General features: G+C 41.9%; 1 protein-coding gene across 1 annotated transcript in view; it reads right to left on the reverse strand.

Annotated features, from left to right (window-relative positions):
- Positions 1-23,902, reverse strand: part of ATG2A (autophagy related 2A) — a 214,730-nt gene that overhangs the window by 48,536 nt on the left and 142,292 nt on the right. Inside the window, exons 30-32 of the mRNA XM_073604869.1 lie at positions 3,049-3,172; positions 2,732-2,949; positions 1,304-1,533 (exon numbers count right to left, since the gene is read on the reverse strand). Coding sequence (XP_073460970.1) covers positions 1,304-1,533; positions 2,732-2,949; positions 3,049-3,172 — 572 coding nt within the window. The remainder of the gene's footprint in view (positions 1-1,303; positions 1,534-2,731; positions 2,950-3,048; positions 3,173-23,902) is intronic.

Below are 23,902 nucleotides of genomic sequence, written 5' to 3' on the forward strand. Positions count from 1 at the left end.
GTATAGCTTGGCTGTTACCTTAGTCTGAATGGCTGCAATAAGAGATGGCATACGTTCCCTCAAACAAATACAGTATAGCAGCCATACATTTGCCTTTAATTAAAAGAAGCCTGGTGTAAAAAAAATATGCAGACAGCCATTACACAGCTTTTTATAGAAATGCCAATTGCCTGGTTGTTATGCTGGGCCTCTTGCTTTGATAATTTGAATCTCTGACCTGGAACATGTATAAGAAATGTCCAAACTTCATACTTGCTCTGGGACAGTGAAAATATTAAAGCCCTCAGGACAGCATTACCACTGCCATTATTGGAAGTAGATTAATAAGGCAGCTGCACACCCACCTGGAATATCTCTCATGACAGGTTTCCTTTACGCAGCTGGCATGTGTTTTAACACACCTGCATCCTGATTTTCCAGTTTTGGGAGGCAAATACATTAAAGCTGCAAGTTAACTGAACCAAAGAAAATTCCCAGCTCAAATCGCCAGCCAATCTGATACCAAACTATCCTGTCTAACAGTTTGTGTTAAAAACATCCGTTGCCCTTCCATGTGCTCCCTGCTGTGAAGGCCAGTTATAGGTGAGTGCAGTGGCCAGTTGTTTGTTGCAAGTTAACTGAGCCTAAACTACAGCTGATAGTTCCAGATTCACATGCAGCATCCTCAAGGTTAGTGAAAAATATGTGTACTTTGCGCCAAACTAAATTAATAAATGTGAAACCATACAAATAATATATAGAAATGGCTTCCCCCCTAATTAAGTAGATGTGCTACTCTAGATACTAGTGAAATTGGGTGTAGGGGGCACTCCAATGGAAAATCAATACAGTTGACTGTGCAATTAAGTGCTCAAATACTGAGAATGCCACATTGGATTCAAATATAAAGTGCCACACACAGAAATACATGACCAGTAATAGAAATATGACATACAATAAAGCAATAGAAAATAGCAAGGTTGATGAGCAATCAAAGTCCCAAATACAAAAAATCTTCTGTGTTGAATTTTTCTAAACAATGGAGATAGTGGATAATCCTTCACTAGCAGAGAGAATTACACCCAAAGTGCTCTGTATGTGGATTCTACTTACCAGATGGTGATGACCCCTTTAATTAAAAAGCAGGTCAAACGCGCTTTAGCAAGATAATGCTTGCTGCAATGGTGGAGACTGTACACCCAATTTCACTAGCATCCTCAAGGTACCTGGATCTACTCCTTGCTTTTAAGCAGTTAAAAAAAGAAGGCTTGTTTAGGTGTACAGTGGTCAAGTCCATAAACAGATGGTTCTGCAGAGTCCTCACCTTGGTGAATGTGCCCTGGCCGAGTTGGGCCGACTGCTGCCAAAATCCTTTCCTCCATACAAGTGCCACACCACAGAGATCTCTCTCAGAACTATACGGGTTTCTGGCACAGGGAATTTAGCTGGAGGTTTTAGCAAGTCAGTGCTGCCAAGAGGTCTAGAAAAATGTCCATCCTTCACCCAAATTGGGCTGTCCACTAGCTTTCTTACCACCGGCTCTCCATCTTTTGGCTGAAAAGTAGAATACAACATTATGCATTAAAATACAACAACATTTTTTTAATCCAAAAAACTACACATTCTGTAGCCAAAATGGGCAGTACTGCATACTGAAGTATCGGACGGTTTTCTATGCAAGCATGTTTCAATTAGCCTCTGACCAAAACATCTTCGGAGACTAGTATGCTCAGCTTTGTCAAGTATGAAACAAAAGCGTATGTTAAATAAAAAGGGAGTGTTCTTAGCACAGGCTTATCAAAATGAGCAAATAACAGTCAGGAGTTTTGTGTCCCAAAACGTGTAGACAAAAAACATTGTTAAGGTCACTGTGACCCGTTATAACTTGGAGCACCATTCAAAATGGCAGACATTACCGCTCTGGTGATCCGCTACTCAGAAGGGTGCTGGGGTATGGGATACTCATTCAGAAAGCATGCTGTGCATGTGCATGGAGTGTGAGAAGGCTGTACAACCTCAGCTCAATGTGAAATAATCCGCTTTGCTTCTATGGTTCTTCCTAATAATCTTATAGTGTGAAGATGCGCACAACCTCAGCTCAATATGAAATAATAGTGAGAAGTGGTCTCAACTTTGACTACTCCTAGGCCACGACTTCTCACGCATTTCGCCCTGCCCATGAGGCTTCATGACTAAGCCCGGGAGGGGGGTGAAACACATCATGGAGCTAGCCTAGGAGAAGTCAAAGCTTAGGCTGCTTCTCACTATTATTTCATATTGAGCTGAGGTTGTGCAGCATCTTCACACTACATGATTATTAGGGAGAACCATAGAAGCAAAGCGGATGATAAAATCCATGAGATGCTATGGAGAAATTAGTGAAAGGTCCTCTCATAGAAGATCAAGTGAAAAGTGGAAGAAGCACCAACAGAAAGTTAGGAGAAAAATCCCCTCCAAAGCTGGCCATACACTGTCCAAATTCCAGTAAGTTTCTGAGGAACCAAACAAAAATTTGCTTGGTGGGTCATTCTCTGGTTGAAAAATCAAAGGGGGGGGGGGGGGGGGTTGTCAGCTGAGCAATGGCTGCATCCAATCGGATGCAGATGCTGTACAGGTATTTTGACAGCCAGTGGAGCACAAAAGAAAGAGTAGGAAAGAAAGATGAGCAAGAAACCATTTCAAAGACCAATATTATCAGGAATATGAATTCTGGTCTGCTCAATGAATTTAAACAAACACTATTGATACCTACCGGCACTCCAATTCCAGGTGCATCAAGGATACAGAAATCATCTGTGTCTGTCAACTCACTGTCCCCACTTGTGTCAGATCCTGCAAGACTTTCCTGTGAAATCCGTGAATCAGGGGGTGGGGGAGATGGGGCAATGGTCTCAGTTCTGGTTTCTAATGCAGCTTCCTCAGGGAAGAGGTATACAGACACTGGGGAATTCTGGCGAAGAAAAGGTTCACCTTAAAAAAAAAAAAAAAAAAAAATGTATGTTATATATGAGACAAAGAAATCTTTATTCACTGTATGGGAAGTGCAACTGGTTACAGCTGGTAACATACCTGATTCTGAGTGCTCTCTGCAATTCCTTCCTGTATCTATAAGAGCATCAGTTAAGTCTCCCTGGTTGATCTGAGCAGTCTCTGCAGGCAAGCATGGAGGTAGTGAGGATGGACCTTCTGGAGGCTGTAAGAAAAAAAAAAAAAATTATATCTATATCGATATAGATATATATATATCGATATATATATCTATATAGAGAGATATATATATATATATATATATCTATATATCTATATAGATATATATATATATATCTATATATATATAGATATATATCTATATATATCTATATATATTTATATTACACACACACACACCCACACAGATACACACGCAATGTATATACAGTACTGTGCAAAAGTTTTAGACAGGTGTGAGAAAATGCTGTAAAGTGCTTGAACCACAGTGCTGCAATCGTATCAGCTGCGAGAAGTCATTATCCTCTATAGCAGTAATTGGTTATACCACACAACACGCTGGATAGTGGTCAGAATGTGGACTCTATCCTGCTACCTGCAGGCCAAAGCATTGGGAAAACATAATTTTTGAGGTTAGAGCCCACTGGTTCAACACTGACAATCTGCAAACCACTGGAGGTGTCAATGTAAAGTTAATGACATCCCCAGATCGGTTTGCAGATCGCAGTGCGAACTGTGAAATGGTGCAGGAATCGGATCGCATAAGTGTGAACACCCATGCGATCCAATTCCAGTGCGGATCAAAAAAAGGGTCCTGCACCATTTTGGTGCGACTGCGATGTGATTTCAGCCATGCAGCTTGTATAGCTGAATTTGCATTGCACAGACATCGCATGTGATCTGCACAGCAATGCAGTATGAATCACATGCAATGTCTCTGTTCGCACAAGTGTGAACCTAGTCTGTATATACAGTATCTCACAAAAGCGAGTACACCCCTCATATTTTTGTAAATATTTTATTCTATCTTTTCATGTGACAACACTGAAGAAATGACACTTTGCTACAATGAAAAGTAGTGAGTGTACAGCTGGTATAACAGGGTAAATTTGCTGTCCCCTCAAAATAACTCAACACAGCCATTAATGTCTAAACTGCTGGCAACAAAAGTGAGTACACCCCTAAGTGAAAATGCCCAAATTGGGCCCAAAGGGTAAATATTTTGTGTGGCCACCATTATTTTCCATCACTGCCTTAGCCCTCTTGGGCATGGAGTTCACCAGAGCTTCACAGGTTGCCACTGGAGTCCTCTTCCACTCCTCCATTATGACATCACAGAGCTGGTGGATGTTAGAGACCTTGTGCTCCTCCAACTTCCATTTGAGGACACCCCACAGATGCTCAGTAGGGTTTAGGTCTGAAGAAATGCTTGGCCAGACCAGCCCATCACCTTTACCCTCAGCTTCCTTAGCAAGGCAGTGGTCATCTTGGAAGTGTGTTTGGGATCGTTATCTTGGAATACTGCCCTGCGTACCAGTCTCCGAAGGGAGGGGATCATGCTCTGCTTCAGTATGTAACAGTAAATGCTGGCATTCATGGTTCCCTCAATGAACTGTAGCTCCCCAGTGCCAGCAGCACTCATGCAGCCCCAGACCATGACACTCCCACCACCATGCTTGACTGTAGGCAAGACACACTTGCATTTGTACTCCTCACCTGGTTTCTGCCACACACACTTGACACCATCTGAACCAAATAAGTTAATCTTGGTCTCATCAGATCACAGGACATGGTTCCAATAATCTGTGCTCTTAGTCTTCTTGTCTTCCGCAAACTATTTGCAGGCTTTCTTGTGCATCATCTTTAGAAGAGACTTCCTTCTGGGACGACCGCCATGCAGACCAATTTGATGCAGTGTGTGGCGTATGGTCTGAGCACTGACAGGCTGAGCCCCCACCCCTTCAACCTCTGCAGCAATGCTGGCAGCACTCATATGTCTATTTCCTAAAGACAACCTCTGGATATGACGCTGAGCACATGCACTCATTTTCTTTGGTCGACCATGGCGAGGCCTGTTCTAAATGGAACCTGTCTTGTTAAACCGCTGTATGGTCTTGGCCACGGTGCTGCAGCTCAGTTTCAGGGTCTTGGCAATCTTCATGTAGAGCAACAATTATTTTTTTCAGATCCTCAGAGTTCTTTGCCATGAGGTGCCATGTTGAACTTCCAGTGACCAGTATGAGAGAGTGAGAGCGATAACACCAAATTTAACACTCCTGCTCCCCATTCACACCTGAGACCTTGTAACACTAATGTGTCAAATGACACCAGGGAGGAAAAATGGCTAATTGGGCCCAATTTGGACATTTTCACTTTGGGGTGTACTCACTTTTGTTGCCAGTGGTTTAGACATTAATGTGTTGAGTTATTTTGAGGGGACAGTAAATTTACACTGTTATACAAGCTGTACACTCACAACTTTACATTGTAGCAAAGTGTCATTTCTTTAGTGTTGTCACATGAAAAGATAGAATAAAATAAATAAAATGAAAGAAGAACTAGAGGCAAACAGCTAAATACACAGATACATTACATAAAAGTGAGCTGTTTTGTCAAATACATTGTATTTCTGTCCATCCAGTTCTGAGTTTTACACAGCTTTACCGCACAGCACAGCCCTGTCTAACACAGCCCTGTCAGACAGATGAGCTCCTCTCTCTGTCACTCTCAACATGCTCCTTGCATTACAACACAACTGACTGGCTCCTTGTCCTGCACAACTAATGGACTCCTGCTGCTTTTCCCTCAGTCTAAACTCTGCTGCACAGGAACAAGCAAGGGCATAATATCAAGTCAGATTCACGTATTTACACTGCTTGCATTTTAATTGTAATAAGACAGAACTACATTAATTTTCATGTTTAATCTCTGCCTGTAGTTCAGGTTTAAAGCATAACTCTAGAATTTACATTAAAAAAAAAATACATACCTTTTTTCTGCAGTCTTCTAGAAAGTCTGATGATTTCACCAGTAATTTCTCTTATTCCTCCAATGGCATTGGGGCAGCCATTTTTCCCTGACTGAGTGGCACTCACATAATGATGTATCAGTGCTGCTCAGTCATGGAGAATCCACAATGGGCTCACAGGAAAGAATCAGAATGACATGACTGTAATTCTGCTCATAGAGGAGCGCTGGAGTGTTCAGTGGGTATGAAGCAATTGGGAATACATTTTTTTAATGCAGAATAAAAGGGTAGAGGGTGTATAAAAGGTACTTTGTTTTATAATATTTCTTCACATAAACATGTATTTTTTATTTAGTGGCTCTTTAAAACTGGAAAAAAAAAGTTGCCTTGCAGTTAAGGTCAGACATTGTTAGTTATTCCATTTATCAGGAATTTCCTCCACCAGTGAAAAATATCAACCTCCCTTATCTATTCCAGGGGGACCTTTTTACTTTCCGGTTTCAGTCTGCACTCACTTAAAATCAAAATTAAAATGAGAAGTTCTACTACCTAAAAAAAAAAAAAAAAATCAGGAATAAACTCAAACACATGAATTACTATTTAAAATAGAACGATAGGCAAAACTTTTTATTTATTTTGGATAGAGTAAGGAGGGTTGTCAGATTTTATTCCACCATCTGTGTTCCATTGCGGAGATTTCCCTTCACTTCCTTCCCATAGCCAAACAGGAAGTGAGAGAAATCCCTGCAAATTAAGGGAATTCCTTTGGGCCCCCCAGGTCACCAGAACCAGTGTCCCCACTGGAAGATTTCCCCTCTATTACTGTTCTGGGGACAACCCAAAATTTGGGATTTTCTTTTACTTTCTCTGTCAATGATAATGGTAAACAGGACAAATAGAGAGCGTGAATCTCCTTAACAGGGGCACAGACCACAATTAAAACTGACAGGTGTTCTAATCCATCTCGACTAGGTCTAAAACAAAAGAAAAAAAGTTTGGTTATAACTTTAAGACTGCAAGATGACAAAAAAAAAATAGTAGACTTAAAGTCCAGAAAAATTTAATATTTAATATTTGTAAAATATAGACTTAATTCCTGGATGTCAATTAATTTGTAATTTTGTATAGCCATACATGTCACAAGGCAGACCCGGGTCCTCTAATTCCAATGTAGCTGCAGCACAGCTTAGTCAAAAATGCTCTTTCAGCCTGCTGACTGGAGAAGGACCTGCAGCAAATGATGGAGTTCCCTCTCTGCTCACTGCTCTGATCAGCTCTGTACTCTACAACACAGCCTGACTGGCTCAAAGTACTGACCCACCTTTTCTCACTCTGTATGCTGCTGAACAGGGAATTACAGGAAGTTATGAAAAGTTTAGGTAAAGTGACACTAAACTCTGGTTAAAAAAAAACAAAAAAACATTACAATAGGAATGTCCCAAACTACTGAAAATGAAGGAAGCAAAGGTCCAAACAACGGAACTAGAACAGGTTAGAAACTTCACTCAGCAACCTGCCAAATTTGCTGACCAAAGGTGACATCCGTAGTGGTTGGAACATCCATGTGGTAAGACTTTGTAAAAGTATGCACTGAAGACCACTAAGAGATGGTAGATATGGAAGCTGTGTGACCCTTCCTTGGGCCTTCAGGAAGCACAAACGGGGAAACAGACTGACAAATTCCAGAAATAGACATCAGGAAAAACCTGATATTATGAACCACATTCAAGGTGTGAAGGAACCTAGGACGAAATGAAAATAAACACAATGGCCTAGTTGAGATGATGAAAAGAAACCACCATAGGTAAAAAGGACAGCCGAGTCTGTAAAATCACATAGTCATGGTGAAATACTAGGGATGGTACTTTACAGGAGGTGCAACCAGAAAAATACCCCAGAAGGAATGAATGGAATATCTCGGATGGCATCAAACTGACAAATCTTAAATACAGAAAGTATGGTGTAGTCCCACGGTGTCAACAGAATCTTAACCAGCAAAACAGTATGCATGACACGTTTCACAAAGGTACATACCAAGGGATGTAAAGCAATAGGTCTCAAAGAGAACCGCCAAGGACGAAATCTGACTCTTGACTGTACTCAAGGCCAGTCTCAGAATAACTCCAGACAGCAGAAAAACCAGGATGGGACCCACGCCATACTTGGCATGAAATCCCCTAACCTCACGCCAAACAAAATAAGCTTTTTAAGTTCTGTGGTATATCAGAGACTCCCCTGCCACAAAGGGAATCTCTGAGGAAAGTGCTCTGGAGGAAGGAGATACCAGATAGGTAAAGGGAGTCAGAGCTGCATGGAACGTGCTGACCTTAAGGGATACATTGCACTGAGCGATGCGCCTAGGTTCTTCTCTACCTGAATAAGGTACGTGGAAGTCCTTGCACCCTATATCCCTTTACTCTTTGCCATCAATGAGACAGGGCTTGCTTACTTGTATATAGGGATGCTTGCTGTCCAAGTCAGTTGAGAGGGCACTTACCCAAGAAGAAGCAGTGTGCTGTAACCACAGATTTCCTCTAAATCTGCCATTGCCCTTCACCCCCACAAGGAAAAGTGGCCAGGCCTCTCACTACTTGCTATGTAGTCCCACAAGGTATGTTCTGCTGAGGCCTGTAATCCCACAAGGGAAACTGTTCTACCAGGGATGCTCTGCTGTGACCTGTAGTCCTGAGAGCCAATGGTGTGCTGCAACATGTATTCCAATTTGGCATCGCTTGTGCTGCCCCAGAACCTGAACTTGTGGAGTAAAGATAACTGCCATCAGGGTGCTTTGCCCCACTCATGTCACTGCCATACTGCTCATGTATGCACGGGCCCAGTTTGTTCCTAAGTGAATGCAGCAAAATGCAGAGAAAACTCTCCACCTCCTACATTTGGCACCCAGAGATTTGCAGACCACCCCTAAGCACTGCTACGCTACTGCTCGGGAAGCTATAGTGGTAATTAAAGTAGAAATAGGACCTCACAATTAGAAGAAATATTTACAGTATCTCACAAAGGTGAGTACACCCCTCACATTTTTGTACATTTTTTATTATATCTTTTCATGTGACAACACTGAAGAAATGACACTTTGCTACAATGTAATAGTGAGTGTACAGCTTGTATAAACAATGAACATTTGCTGTCCCCTCAAAATAACCCCACACACAGCCATTCATTTCTAAACTGCTGGCAACAAAAGTGAGTACACCCCTAAGTGAAAATGTCCAAATTGGGCCCAAAGTGTCAATATTTTGTGTGGCCACCATTATTTTCCAGCACTGCCTTAACCCTCTTGGGCATGGAGTTCACCAGAGCTTCACAGGTTGCCACTGGAGTCCTCTTCCACTCCTCCATGACGACATCACAGAGCTGGTGAATGTTAGAGACCTTGCGCTCCTCCACCTTCCATTTGAGGATGACCCACAGATGCTCAATAGGGTTTAGGTCTGGAGACATGCATGGCCAGTCGATCACCTTTACCCTCAGCTTCTTTAGCAAGGCAGTGGTCGTCTTGGAGGTGTGTTTGGGGTCGTTATGTTTAGGACAAAACAACTAATCGACAATTAATCGATTATGAAAATAGGTGTCAACTATTTTCATAATCGATTAATTGGCCAACCATACAGAATGCATTCGTTGTTTAAATATCAGAAAATACAGTGAAGCACACATACAGCTCAGTACACCATTTATACATGTCAGTAAGTGCTTGAGAACTTATGAATGTAAATATATGAGGAGCAATGGCTCATGGGACATGTAGTCCTGGCAGGAAGTGAGTGGTTCTAAAGGCAGAAGTTTTTTTAAATTGCTATAGAAGCACTCCATACTATACTTTGCAGCTTGCTATTGGAGCACTCTGAAGGCAGGAGGAGCCTGGAGCATCAGTGGGGACAGTGTGCATAAGTGATGACAGGCGCAGGTAGTTTTCATCAAGCCACCTGCCCATGATAAGGGAGTCAGTCATACATAATATATTGCAGTCCTGTCTGAAAATCTACAAAACCGTCTTTAATTATTATTTTATTTTCTTTGAATAAAAAATTTGATCTGAGTCCGATATTTACCAGATTCAACCTCTAATAGTATATACAGTATATGTCTTCTGTCTGTTCTTCGCAGAGTGGATTAGAGATTTTGCTCCCTAACCATATTAGTTGCTTATTTATATTTACTACTGCATAGAGATATTTAGGAACAAATGGCTTTTTTTCCCTAAACTTTACATATTAACTAAATTATACACCACACTTTAAGATTATTATTCGCTACAATAATCGGTCAACTAATCAATTATGAAAGTAATCGTTAGTTGCAGCCCTAGTTATGTTGGAATAAAGCCCTGCGGCCCAGTCTCCAAAGGTAGGGGATCATGCTCAGCACTCATGCAGCCCCCAACCATGCTTGACTGTAGGCAAGACACACTTGTCTTTGTACTCCTCACCTGGTTGCCGCCACACATGCTTGACACCATCTGAACCAAAAGTTTATCTTGGTCTCATCAGACCACAGGACATGATTCCAGTAATCCATGTCCTTAGTCTGCTTGTCTTCAGCAAACTGTTTGCGGGCTTACTTGTGCATCATCTTTAGGAGAGGCTTCCTTCTGGGACAGCAGCCATGCAGACCAATTTAATGCAGTGTGCAGCGTATGGTCTGAGCACGGACAGGCTGAACACCCCACCCCTTCAACCTCTGCAGCAATGCTGGCAGCACTCATACATCTATTTCCCCAAAGACAACCTCTGGATATGAGGCTGAGCACATGCACTCAAATTCTTTGGCGACCCTCAGACTTCTTTGCCATGAGGTGCCATGGCAAAGTGAGAGTGATAACACCAAATTTAACACACCTGCTCCCCATTCACACCTGAGATCTTGTAACACTAACGAGTCACATGACACTGGGGAGGAAAAATGGCTAATTGGGCCCAATTTGGACATTTTCACTTTGAAGTGTACTCACTTTTGTTGCCAGTGGTTTAGAGATTAATGGCTGTGTTGAGTTATTTCGAGGCGACAGCAAATTTACACTGTTATAAAAGCTATACACTCTCTACATTGTAGAAAAGTGTCATTTCTTCAGTGTTGTCACATGAAAAGAGATGATAAAATATTTACAAAAATGTGAGGGGTGCACTCAACTTTTGTGAGATACTGTATATAACAAGCAGGGCCCTCTGATTCCTCCTGTATTGAACCTTTTTAGTAACTGTATTGTCTGTCCTTATATTGTAAATCACTGTGCAAACTGTCGGTGCTATCTAAATCCTGTATAATAATATATGTGCTGCAGCAACATTTCAAAAACATCTGTTGACACCACCAGGGAATTCCACCTCAAGCAACCTCCTGTAATGGGGTGACAACCCTACTGCATTGCTCCTAAAATCCTAAGAGCCCTTGCACACTGGGGCGGTTTGCAGGCGCTATTGCGCTAATAATAGCGCCTGCAAACCGCCCCGAAAGTGCCGCTGCTTTCATTCCAGTGTGAAAGCCCCGAGGGCTTGCACACTGGAGCGATGCGCTGGCAGGACGGTAAAAAAAGTCCTACCAGCAGCATCTTCGGAGCGGTGAAGGAGCGGTGTGTATACCGCTCCTTTACCGCTCCTGCCCATTGAAATCAATGGGACGGCGCGGCTATACCGCCGGCAAAGAGCCTCTGCAGAGACGCTTTGCGGTGGTATTTAACCCTTTCTCGGCCGCTAGCGTGGGGTAAAACCGCCCCGCTAGCGGCCGCATACCGACGGTAAAACGCCGCTAATAATAGCGGCGTTTTACCGCCGACGCCGCCCCCCGCCCCAGTGTGCAAGGGCTCTTAAATTAGAGCAGCATTGTGGCTCTCGTGTAGGCGGTGTCTGCTTGCACTACAGTGGGATGGGAAAAGATTGAAGAAGATGTGACTATTACCAATGTCACAGCTGCTTTCACAAACCTGTAGCTTATCAAATAGCAGCTGGCCACACCTAGTCCTACCCACTGATTTCTGGATTGACAGCTTTGCCACTGCTGCTAACACCACCACCCCCAGCCCCCCCCGCCGTGAACTGCAGTATCTGGGAGGATTGCATGGGGTACACAAGGAGGATGATTTGGCTCACTCAAGAGGGATAAGGCACATTTTTAATTTTACTTTATACATTTGGAATGGTTTAGACTGTCACACAGGAACCTTTAGAAGTATTTTTATTGAACCAAAAGAGATAAAATTCATAGCTGACTTCCCTTCATAGACTTGTATGCTTCTGTAGACTGCCCTTTCTCCATTGGTACATGGCACCATAATCATTGGGAATAACATACCTTGAACCACTAATCATACCCAGCAGAGATTATAATTGTAAGCGGCAAGTTCACAAGGGTATATTTAGTGACAGACAGGAGTAGAGAGCTGTATAGAGACATAAAAGGGTCACTAATAAGTAAAATGCCCATATCAGGAAATAGTGAAACATATATATTTATTTTAGGGCTGTTACTGATCAAAATTTTCACGTTCGATTAATCAATTTTTAAAAATCGATTAATCCACTAATTTCGATTAATTATAACGCACATAGAGATCCAACTACTTTTTAGCTGATTTAGCACCGTTATGGCAACGGCCGAAGCCGGACTTAGCGGGGCATGGCTAGGACGTCACACGTCATAAACTCAGCCTCACCGTGCCCATAATCGCAGCCTCACCGTGCCCATAATCGCAGCCTCGCCGTGCCCATAATCGCAGCCTCACTGTAGTCAGTGCCTGTGCCTGGATTACACAGTCTGCGGGCATCTCCCGCTGTGTGTCTTGGAGCTGAGTGTGAAAACTTTGGCCGCGCTGTAAGAAAAGTCCCGCCCTCCTCCTAGATCAGCTCGTGTGATAGACAGAACACTGCGTCTATCACACAAGCTGATCTAGGAGGAGGGCGGGACTTCTCTCACAGCGCGGCCAAAGTTTTCACACTCAGCTCGGAGACACACAGCGGGAGATGCCCGCAGACTGTGTATGACATATAGTGGAGGAGGAGGAGAAAGCGGAGCGTTGGGCTGCAGTCACAGCTTGGCCCAAAGCGGCCCCAGGGCAGGCAGCCTACCGATCAAAAAAATTAACGATTAATCGAGGAATTAATCATTAATTTCCACAGCCTTATTATATATATATATATATATACACACACACACACACATATACACACATACACACACACACACACACACACTTTATTGCCAAAAGTATTGGGACACCTGCCTTTACACGCACATTAACTTTAATGGCTTTCCAGTCTTAGTCAGTAGGATCCAATATTGAACTGGTTCAAATCATTTGGTGGAGGGGGGATTATGGTGTGGGGTTGTTTTCAGGGGTTGGGCTTGGCCCCTTAGTTCAAGTGAAGGGAACTCTTAAGGCATCAGCATACCAAGACATTTCGGACAATTTCATGCTCCCAACTATGTGGGAACAGTTTGGAGATGACCCCTTCCTGTTCCAACATGGCTGCGCACCAGTGCACAAAGCAAGGTCCATAAAGACATAGATGAGTGAGTCTGGGGTGGTGGAACTTGACTGGCCTGCACAGAGTCTTGACCTCAACCTGATAGAACACCTTGGGATGAATTCGAGCAGAGACTGCAAGCCAGGCCTTTTCGTCCTACATCAGCACCTGACGTCACAAATGCGCTTCTGGAAGAATGGTCAAACATTCCCATAGACACACTCCTAAACCTTGTGGACAGCCTTCCCAGAAGAGCTGAAGCTGTTATAGTTGCAAAGGGTGAGCCAACTCAATATTGAACCCTACGGACTAAGACTGGGATGTCATTAAAGTTCATGTGTGTGTAAAGGCAGGTGTCACAATACTTTTGGTAATATAGTGTATATAAAAGCATATGACATTAATGGAGGGTGGAATGGGGATAGATGGAGGGAGGGTTATGGCAGGTGACAAGAAAAGTTCCCATGTTGCAAACAACTATTGGAAAGGATAGTGCCATTTGTACTACTAAAAAAGATATGCAAAACATCAGAGCAAAATGTAATAATGCATTAAAGTGTTTGTTCACCAATGCCAGAAGTTTGCCAAGCAAAATAGGTGAGTTGGAAGCTCTCGTTCACGATGAGAGCTACAATGTAATCGGTATTGCTGAAACTTGGTTCATTCCTCACATGACTGGGCTATTAATATTCCTGGCTATGCACTCTTTTGGAGAGACAGGGTAAAAAGGAAAGGTGGCGGGGTCTGTCTCTATGTGAGAAGGGATCTCAAAGTGACTGTGAATGAGGATCTAATTGATGGAGAGTGTGATGTGGCTGAAGCATTATTGGTGGAACTGCATATAGATGTGCGTAGTTCAAAGTTAATCATTGGAGTTTGTTATAGACCACCCAATGTTAATGAGGTGGAGGAGACTCGGCTCCTTGCACAGATGGAAAGGGCTGGGACAGCGATAATAATGGGGGATTTTAACTACCCGGAAATTGACTGGAGTAATGGCACTGCTGGAACAGTTAAAGGGCAAACAAATATAAACCTAATACAGGACAATTTTATGGTCCAGTTTATTGAGGCCCCAACTAGGAATGATGCTCTGTTGGACCTGGTAATCTCAAACCATGCACAGCCTATTACTAATGTTCATATAAAGGAACATGTGTGTAGCAGTGACCATAACATGATTTCATTTGATGTTAGCTGTAAGCAAAAAACACATATGGGAAAGATAAAAACACTTAACTTTAAGAGAGCAAATTTTCCAAGGATGAGGGCTGCTCTCCAGGACTTAGACTGGGATGGAATATTGGCATCAATGGACACAGAACAGAAATGGGAATTCTTCAAAAAGACTGTTTGTGAACTCACTGCAAAGTATATTCCCATGGGAAATAAGTTTAAAAAGTTAAAAAAAAAACCCATGTGGCTCACAGCCAAAGTTAAAAAGCTATAAACTGCTATTAAATGTTACAAAGAATATAACAGAATATGTAAAAAGGAAATCAAGGACGCAAAAATTCAAAACGAACAACAGATTGCAAAAGATGTTAGGACAAACCCCCAAAAATTCCTCAAATATATTAATAGTAAAAAAGGTCAGGTCTGAGCATGTAGGCCCTTTACAAAATAATCTAGAGTGGGTGACTGGGGACAAAGAAGGCAAAATTATGAAATACAGTCCTCAGTTCTGTGTATACAAAGGAGCATGGGGGAGCTCACGTCCATAATGGGGGTGGTAGTGACACATCCCCAAATGATCCACAATGGCTCAAAAGTGATATGGTCCAGAAATATTTAGACAGAATAAAGGTGGATAAAGCACCTGGACCAGATGGCATCCACCGGCGGATCCTAAAAGAATTGAGCTCTGTCATTTCAAAGCCATTGTATCTAATTTTTGGGAACTCGTTAATGACAGGAATAGTACCACTGGATTGGCATAGGACCAATGTGGTGCCTATATTTAAAAGGGAACAAAATCTTTACCAAGTAACTATAGACCTGTTAGTTTAACGTCTATAGTCGGGAAGATACTGGAGAGTTTAATAAAAGACCACAGAGGAGTTCTTGCTGGGAAATTTTTCAGACAGGATGAATTCCTGAAAGACAGAAGTTGACAAACAAATCTGATTTTTTTTATGAGGAGGTAGGTAAAACCTTGGACAGAGGGGCAGCTGTGGTCGTGGTGTACTTGGATTTTGCAAAATCGTTCGATACAGTTCCCCACACATGGCTAATGGTACAGGCTTGGAAATCTCAGTTTGTAAATGGATAGAAAGCTGGCTAAAAGACCGAATTCAAAGAGTAGTGGTTAATGATTCTTACTCTGAATTGTCTAAGGTTATCGGTGGTGTACCCAAAGGTTCAGTGTTACATAGTTACATACATAGTTACATAGTTAGTCAGGTTGAAAAAGACACAAGTCCATCTAGTTCAACCATAAAAAATATACAATCCCATATACCCAATCCTATACCCACAGTTGATCCAGAGGAAGGCAAAACCCTTAATTTTTTATTACCTTTATAAATGATATAGGGTTTGGGATTAAAAGTACCATGTAGGTCTTTGCAGATGATACCAAGCTATGCAGTGGAATAACGTCCCTACAGGATGTCTCCAATTTACAAGCCAACCTCAATGCACTGTCTAATTGGGCAACTATGTGGCAGATGAGGTTTAATGTTGATAAATGTAAAGTTAGGCACTTGGGGGCTAAGAATATGCATGCATCATACATACTAGGGGGAGTACAACTGGGGGAATCCATAGTGGAGAAGGATCTGGGGGTTTTGGTGGATCATAAGCTCAATAATAACATGCAATGCCAAGCTGCGGTTTCCAAAGCGAGCAAAGTCCTTTCTTGTATTAAGAGAGGTATGGACTCCAGCGAGAGATATATCATTTTGCCCCTGTACAAATCATTAGTAAGACCTCATCTGGAATATGCAGTTCAATGTTGGGCACCAGTTCTCAAAAAGGATATAGGGTAACTGGAGAAAGTGCAGAGAAGGGCAACCAAACTGATAAGAGGCATGGAGGAGCTCAGCTATGAGAAAAGATTAGAGGAACTGAATTTATTCTCTCTTGGGAAGAGGAGATTAAGGGGGATATGATCAACATGTACAAATATATAAAGGGTCCATATAGTGAACTTGGGGTTGAGTTATTCACTTTACGGTCAACACAGAGGACAAGGGGGCACTCTTTACACCTAGAGGAAAAGAAATTTAATCTCCAAATACGGAAAGGTTTCTTCACAGTAAGAGCTGTGAAAATGTGGAAGAGGTGGTTCTGGCCAGCTCAGTAGATTGCTTTAAGAAACGTCTGGATTCTTCTAAATGTACATAATATAACTGGGTACTAACATTTATAGGTAAGGTTGATCCAGGGAAAATCCGATTGCCTCTAGATACAGGAAGGAATTTTTTCCCCTGATGTAGCAAATTGGATCATGCTTTGCTTGGGTCTTTCGCCTTCCTCTGGATCAAATGTGGGTATGGGATTGTATGATATTTTTTATTTATTTTTATGGTTGAACTAGATGGACTTGTGTCTTTTTTCAACCTGACCAACTATGTAACTATATATATGCATACCCTAAAACATACAGCAGACTACCATCTTTTGTTCAATACCAAAAATATAAATATTTCACATCAAAATCAACAATTCTGTTTAATCTTTCTCTGTTTCTAACAGATTCTATTTCAGCTATTCGCTCTAGGAAGCCCCAAGAGGATGTACACACTGCAGTCCCCATCAGATGCATCAGAAAGTGTGTAAAATTATAGTACTTAATATATCACTTCCACTACTGCACTGTGTCATCTCTGTATGTCAGATGTTGCTAGTTAAAAGTAATTGTAAGCAATGGCTGACAGACGATTTGTTGCTCGTTATTATTCTCAGGACTTCCACCATGGTACAGACAGGAATAAAACTACTTGGCAGAGCGAAAGAATTTTAAATGAAGACAGGTGCTGGAGATTTTACTACCATTACATCACCATGAACCACTAATCATTCCCAGTGGAGATTATAAATGTATGACATCATCAATGGCCAATGATCGTTTCCAGTAGAAAAAACATAAAGCTTAGCCTTTAAGAATCACAGTACCTGCACCCTCTTGGCAGTAGCAGTAGGTGATTATCAGCAAAGGTCAAAGCCAATCAATGCCTTCAATAAAGTGCCACCAGCTGCCATGCATGGAGATATTAGTTACATTCACAAATATATTGTTTTATTTCATTTCATTTCACATGCTTACCTGAGAACGATTTTTTTTTTTTTTTGCTCCTAGAAGCTAAATAGCGTTATCTTATGTGTCAATGCATACTACATTAAGCCATCAGCGTTTTTTGAGCTTCAGCGTCTAGGAGCAGAAAAAAAAAAGTTGTAGCGTTTTTTCCAGCAGACAAAAAAATGCTGAACGCGCTCCTAGACGCTACTAAAACGCTCCTAACAGCTTTTTTTTCCCTACATGTACCAACACTAATAAAATGGTAATTACTCCTAAAAGCTTCTAAAGGCTACTGCAGCTACAGCAGCAAGAATTGGTTACAGGAAGACAGTGCTGAACCCCAGGCACTGGTAAGTACCTGATTTTTAAAAGTCAGCAGCTACAATTAGGAAAACTTTCCCTCTCTTTTCCCATACAGAGGCTAGCCCCACTCCTACTATCCAGTGGCTACCACCTTCTGAGATACTTTTTATTATTGAGATTAGGCTTACCCTAGTTTCTACTCTTGTTCAATACTAAAAACCTGAAAATCGGGTGTTTTGATTACATATATTATCATTACCCACAAAAACAGTATTGGTACTGATCTATAGAATTTGATGTATTTTGAACTATACCAGCTTATAATTTCATGAATATTAATCAACCTATGTATCCAAGTTTATATGTCTTGATTTAGACAAAGTGAAACTTCAATTTCCTGCTTGTAACATCCATGTCATACACTACTCAATTTCTGAAATATAAAGACTGCACATCACAGCTGTTAGTAAATTTAAAGGTGACTGTAAAATCTGGCTGTAAATTTAGTGACCAGGTTATAAGATGCCAGTGATGGATTAGACTCAAAAACAGCCGGCAATGGAAAGCACCATAGTAACTCTATGGGCTCGTTTACACTTGCTTCAAAACATGGCATTGGAAACGCTTTTTTAAAGCGCACTGAATGCCAATCAAAGCTCCTGTCACTAAATAAAATGGTTAGCTTACAGTCCTGTTCACATCTTGTGTGTGCTTTGCTTCAAAAATTATACCCCAGGCTTTAGTGGTGCTTCAAAGCATCTTCAAAGCCTCCACAGAAGTCTATGACAAAGATCGCTTAAAGCACCTGAAGTTTTGAGAGGCTTTTATTCAGCTTTAGCTTCACTTTGATTTTTGAGAAATTGCAGGTATGAGATAACATACAGGGCATCTGCCAAGCTTCACTAAAGCTTCACAAAAGCATCATCGAAGCATTGCAGAAGCATCAAAAATACATGTTTGAAGCGGTAGGCGCTTTAATGTGTGTTGAAGTCAAAGCAAGTGTAAATGAGCACTATGGGTGGGGTCACTTCCCAGTCGTTGGCTGTCACCTGCACACAGCATTCACTACTGGAGACCAGACCCGATTGGCTTCAAAAAAGGCAATTATAGCGATTTTTGCTTTACAGGCTTGGAAAGATTAGTTTTAGAATGTGGCTGTGAGTAGATTTAGAGTTCGTTTTTGGCTGAACTTCTACTTTAAGTAAGGCATTTTAGGTGTGTTGCTGTCTTGGCAGTTCTGTCCATGCTGGACTAGGGCAAAAATCCCATTCCAATGCCTTGAATTCTAGGGCATTCCCACCATATGTGGTACATTGGTTCTTACAAAGTACAACCCTGAAGGCACAAAGGTAAAGAAAGCTTGGGTTCAGTTTTGTCAGGTAGGAAGGAACCAGGTACCACCTAGTTAACATTTGCTTCAAAGAGACATATACTAACCCTCAGAAAAAAGAAAATGCCTGAGCCAGTGTCCCGCATCTATATCAACAGAAAGTTCCGGGTAGCCCATCCTGTCAGCGGGGAAGAAGACTCGTGAATGCTGAGGGGATTTATAAGCCCCGGACCTGTGACGCAGCTATAGCAGGGCTCAGAACGGGAGATCGTTGCGCTCCAGGAGGGGGGGGGGTGAGGAGGGGGTCCTGTGTAAGTTCACCTTACAAATTTTTCTGTTAAGGTGAACTTACACTTTAACCCTGCACTTCTCCAATCTACCACTGACCCCATCTATGAAAATCTCACCCCTGCTTTTTGTAGAGTAAATTTTACACACTGACATCTCATCCACCAGTATCTGTTTCCCTGGTATAGGCACATGGATTTCCACTACTGTTATCCAAAACGTTTCTCTGTTGCAACAATGTACTTTTTGCATACTAAATGTTCTGTCATTTGCTACAATTTTACTATTTGATGTACGATTTACTATTTGATATCCTCACTTGTTGCTCTAACTACACTGTCATCACCAGAAAGCTCAAGAGACACAGCCGTGCTCTTAAACTAAATCCCTGCAAGACTTCACCATTTAGAAATCTTCCCTCATAAAATACAATTCCTGCCTCCATGCTGCCAAACAAACCTACTTTGTCACTCTTACTAATACCTTGTCACCTAGTCCTTGTTGGCTCTACTCTACCTTTAATTCTCTACTTTGCCCCCCACCATCTCAACCCACTGACTCAATCACTGCAGAAGAGATCGCCAATCACTTCAAAAACAAGATGAATGTAATTTGTGCAAATCTTTTCATTTACTATACCCTAACAGCACATACAATACTTTCCTTCTTTTAACCCAGCTACTACTAAAGAGGTTACCAAACTTTTCTCAGATGCCCACCTAACCAATTGTCCCCTCACAACTACTATGGTCACCCACTTCTATCCTATGCTCTCTCACTCACGTCTTCAATCTCTACTGGCACCTTTCCCTCACCTCTAAAGCATGCAGCATACTAAACACACGCTGTCTAATTTACATGGTGTCTTCTATTTCTGTATTTAGATGATGGCACTATAATTCTTTTAATTAAAAAAAAAAAATTAAGTACCATTTTCCTAATCAATTTACAGCTGTCACATGACCCAAATCTTTCCCAGCCTGTCTGTAGGGAAACATAAGCAGGAGGAGCTTCTAGTCCCCTGCTGCTGGTCACAACAAAAACAAAAAAAACATCACCCAAACCGTCCTCTCTGCTCCTCCCAAGACCTCCTGCTCTCTAGCTCGTCTCCCAAGCTCGTTCACAGAATTTCTTTCGAGCCTCTCCCATCCTCTGGAACGCTCCATCTCAATTTGTCTGCCGATCTTCTACTCTGGCCACCTTTAGGCAATCCCTGAAAACTCATCTCTTCAAGGAAGACTATCCCACCTCCACCTAACAACTGAACGTTTATCTCTTCCATCAGCTCATCCCTCACAGTATTTACCTTTTGTACCACTTGCTCCACCCAATTAGACTGTAAGCTCTTATGAGCAGGGCCCTCTTAACCATCTTGTACTTTACTGTAAATGTGCGGTCTCCCTTTTTATTGTAAAGCACTGTGCAAACTGTTGGTGCTATATAAATCCTGTATAATAATAATAATTCTTTGCAAATTTCTTTTTGCAAGGTGCAACTTGCCTTGTAGAATAAACAGCCCATTTGCTATAGAAATACCTTTTGCCGATTTAACAAATAAATCTTCCAAACAGGATATACACTACTTTTGACACCACATCCAAACATATTTAAACCAACTTCAAATCCGATAGCTAAAAGATAACGGTGCCAATTCCTATAGGGTTTAAAGTCTCATGAATCTTGATCCTACCCACATTTACCTTCCCAAATACGGGTGTTTATATTTTGGTGTTAGGCCACTAGTCTAGGCAGAACACCATACATCTTGGCTGTTCACTGACCTGCCTCCCCTTGTATCCTTGGAGTCTAAACAGCTTCACATAAAAATATGTTTTTTTTATTACAGTTTGATGTCTTCCAGACCAGTAATTTGACTGAGGGGTGTGACTTTTCACTTTAGAACATCTCGTGCCATGATTACGAGATCAAGTAATGATACAAAACTGAACAAACTGGATCCCAAGGGAAAACAAAAAGGATCGTAGCAAGTTATTTTATATTTCCAAAACTTTTGTTTGGGTTTTCATAGAGTGGTGAAATGTTTGAACATTTGTCAGGATTTCACTGTTGTATCCACATTGAGAAGATTTACCTTTGCCTCCCTGTTTTGGTGTCACTTATAAATAAGCGAAAATTAAAAAAGATAGCATTAAAAAAAACTCGTCTTTTGTAAAATGAGAAAATGTTAAAACTGTAATTTTTTACTGCCTCTGATACTAAAGCGAGACTATCCTGTCCCAATTAATTGGAAAGGAGTTAAAATAATCCAAAGAGGATATAGACAGTTATTCGACACCCTTTAGGAGTTTACATACGATTTTATTAATTTTATGGATTAATGATTAACACTATACATTTTTATTTTCCCATGATGCCATATAAAAAGGCACTGGCATAACGCGCATAGAATATTAGAGGTCCAGTACTTGCATGCTTAAAGCTGAACGCCCCGAGATTACCTAACTTCTGCCACTAGATGTCTTCTTATTTAAAGGTTGAATGATGATCAGCATCATTCAACATGCTTCCTCTAAGCCCAGGCCGTCATGGGCCCACCCCCAGCCCAAGACTGGACAGTAAAGCAGAAGTGATAAGTTCATCCTTCTGTTACTCTACTTTTGGCTCCTTTAGCATGTCAGCTATGAACAGATGAACTGATTGGCCCCTTGTGCTGCTTCTACTTCTTCCCCTCAGCACTGCTGTACAAGAGCTACAAGGCCAATGTACAGAGCTACATAAATATGTGTATTTTATACCTTGTGAAGCTCAGCTTTAACTTCAAATGATCTAATATTATATAATAATATTTGCGCCAGAGCTGCAGCAGTCCACTGGTGATCGAAAGTAATTCCTCATGCACAGAACAGGGAGACTTAAATGTCAGAGTGTTTATAACACTTAAATTACACTGCTTGAAAGGAAGTGTTTGGATGATCAGAGCCAAAACACGGTTGAGGCAGCAAAACATAACAGTATGGAATTTGGGAGTTAGCATACTCTTGATCTGGACACCTATCACTGAGCTTGTTATTATCCAAGGTTACATGAGGTTTTGTTACTGCATCAGAACACAAAACAGGATAATGGCTGAGACTAAACTTTAAACTGTGGAAGGTACTAAACAGCTTACGTCTCTCTCGTCAGGAAACATTACATTTGGAATGTAGTAAAGTTATTGGCACAAAGCTAAGAGAATACGGTGCATTTGCCCCTGGGCAAGTTTAGTATACAGAACAGTGGCAGTTGGTGCGGGGGGCTGCAGCAAATGGACCCGACCACGGACAGCTCGCCACCCCCCCCCCCCCCCAGCTCTCTTACCCTGTACTGCTATCTCTGGGTGGACCAGCAGGAGATAATAGGGGGCTCTGTGCAGGCTCCAGTCTCGCAGGGTGATGAAGGCGAACAGGAGATTGCCAAGCAGGCTGACGCAGGGGATCATGCCCAGGGATGCCAGCTTGATGAGGTCAGCGGGGAGAAGAGAAGCGTTGCTTTTCTCCAGCTCCTGACCAGCCATGGAGACAACAGCTGCTACTGAAGCAGGATTCCACTCCGAGTCGCAGCTGGTGGGTCGGTCGGCCCTGGGCATCATGGCGGCCGTGCGTCTCCTCCCTCCTCCTCCTAGGCCAATAGGATCGCTTCTCCTTTTGGCCAATTGGGAAACGGGTCTCAGGAGAATCAGTGTGGCAATAGTGAATATTCATTTGCTACTGTCACACAACTGGGTAAGCAGAGCATTGCACCCCGAGACCACCCTTTTTTGAAGCCTACTAGAGCCCCTAGCTTTAATCATGTGCATAAAAATAAAAAAAAACATTGGTATCCATGTGTCTGGCGCCCCACATGTAGATTAGGGGGCCGGACGCAAGGATGGGGAGGGGGTGTCAGCGCTCCTGCATTACAGGCAACCACTGATGCAGAATAAACTGTCAATTTAATGTTGGGGCCTAATTTATTTTAGGGTTTCTTTTAGAGGGTCAGGCTTTAAGGGCTTGGTTTGAATTCTCACGTTAACGGTAGGGTTAGTTTTCATTTGGGAGGGGGGGGGGGGGTTAAATGTTAGGAGCTCACTGTGCGGGTTAATGGTTGGGCTAAGAGTGTGGGGTTAAGTGTTAAGGATTAAAAAAACAGGTTAACAATTAGGTTTTGTTGATTATTCAAGGACTCATTTTAGGTTAGGTTTTAGGCTCAGGGTCATTGTTGAAGGGACCCTGTGTGAAATTCAAAATGGCAAAGAGATGTACCTGTAAAAGATGCAGAAGAGAGAAGCAGGATTTTACACTCTTCTTTTGCAGCTATATTTCTTATGCCATTTCGCATTTCACAAC

Source organism: Aquarana catesbeiana, linkage group LG11 (assembly GCF_042186555.1).
Source record: "Aquarana catesbeiana isolate 2022-GZ linkage group LG11, ASM4218655v1, whole genome shotgun sequence".
In the NCBI taxonomy this organism is placed as follows: domain Eukaryota; kingdom Metazoa; phylum Chordata; class Amphibia; order Anura; family Ranidae; genus Aquarana; species Aquarana catesbeiana.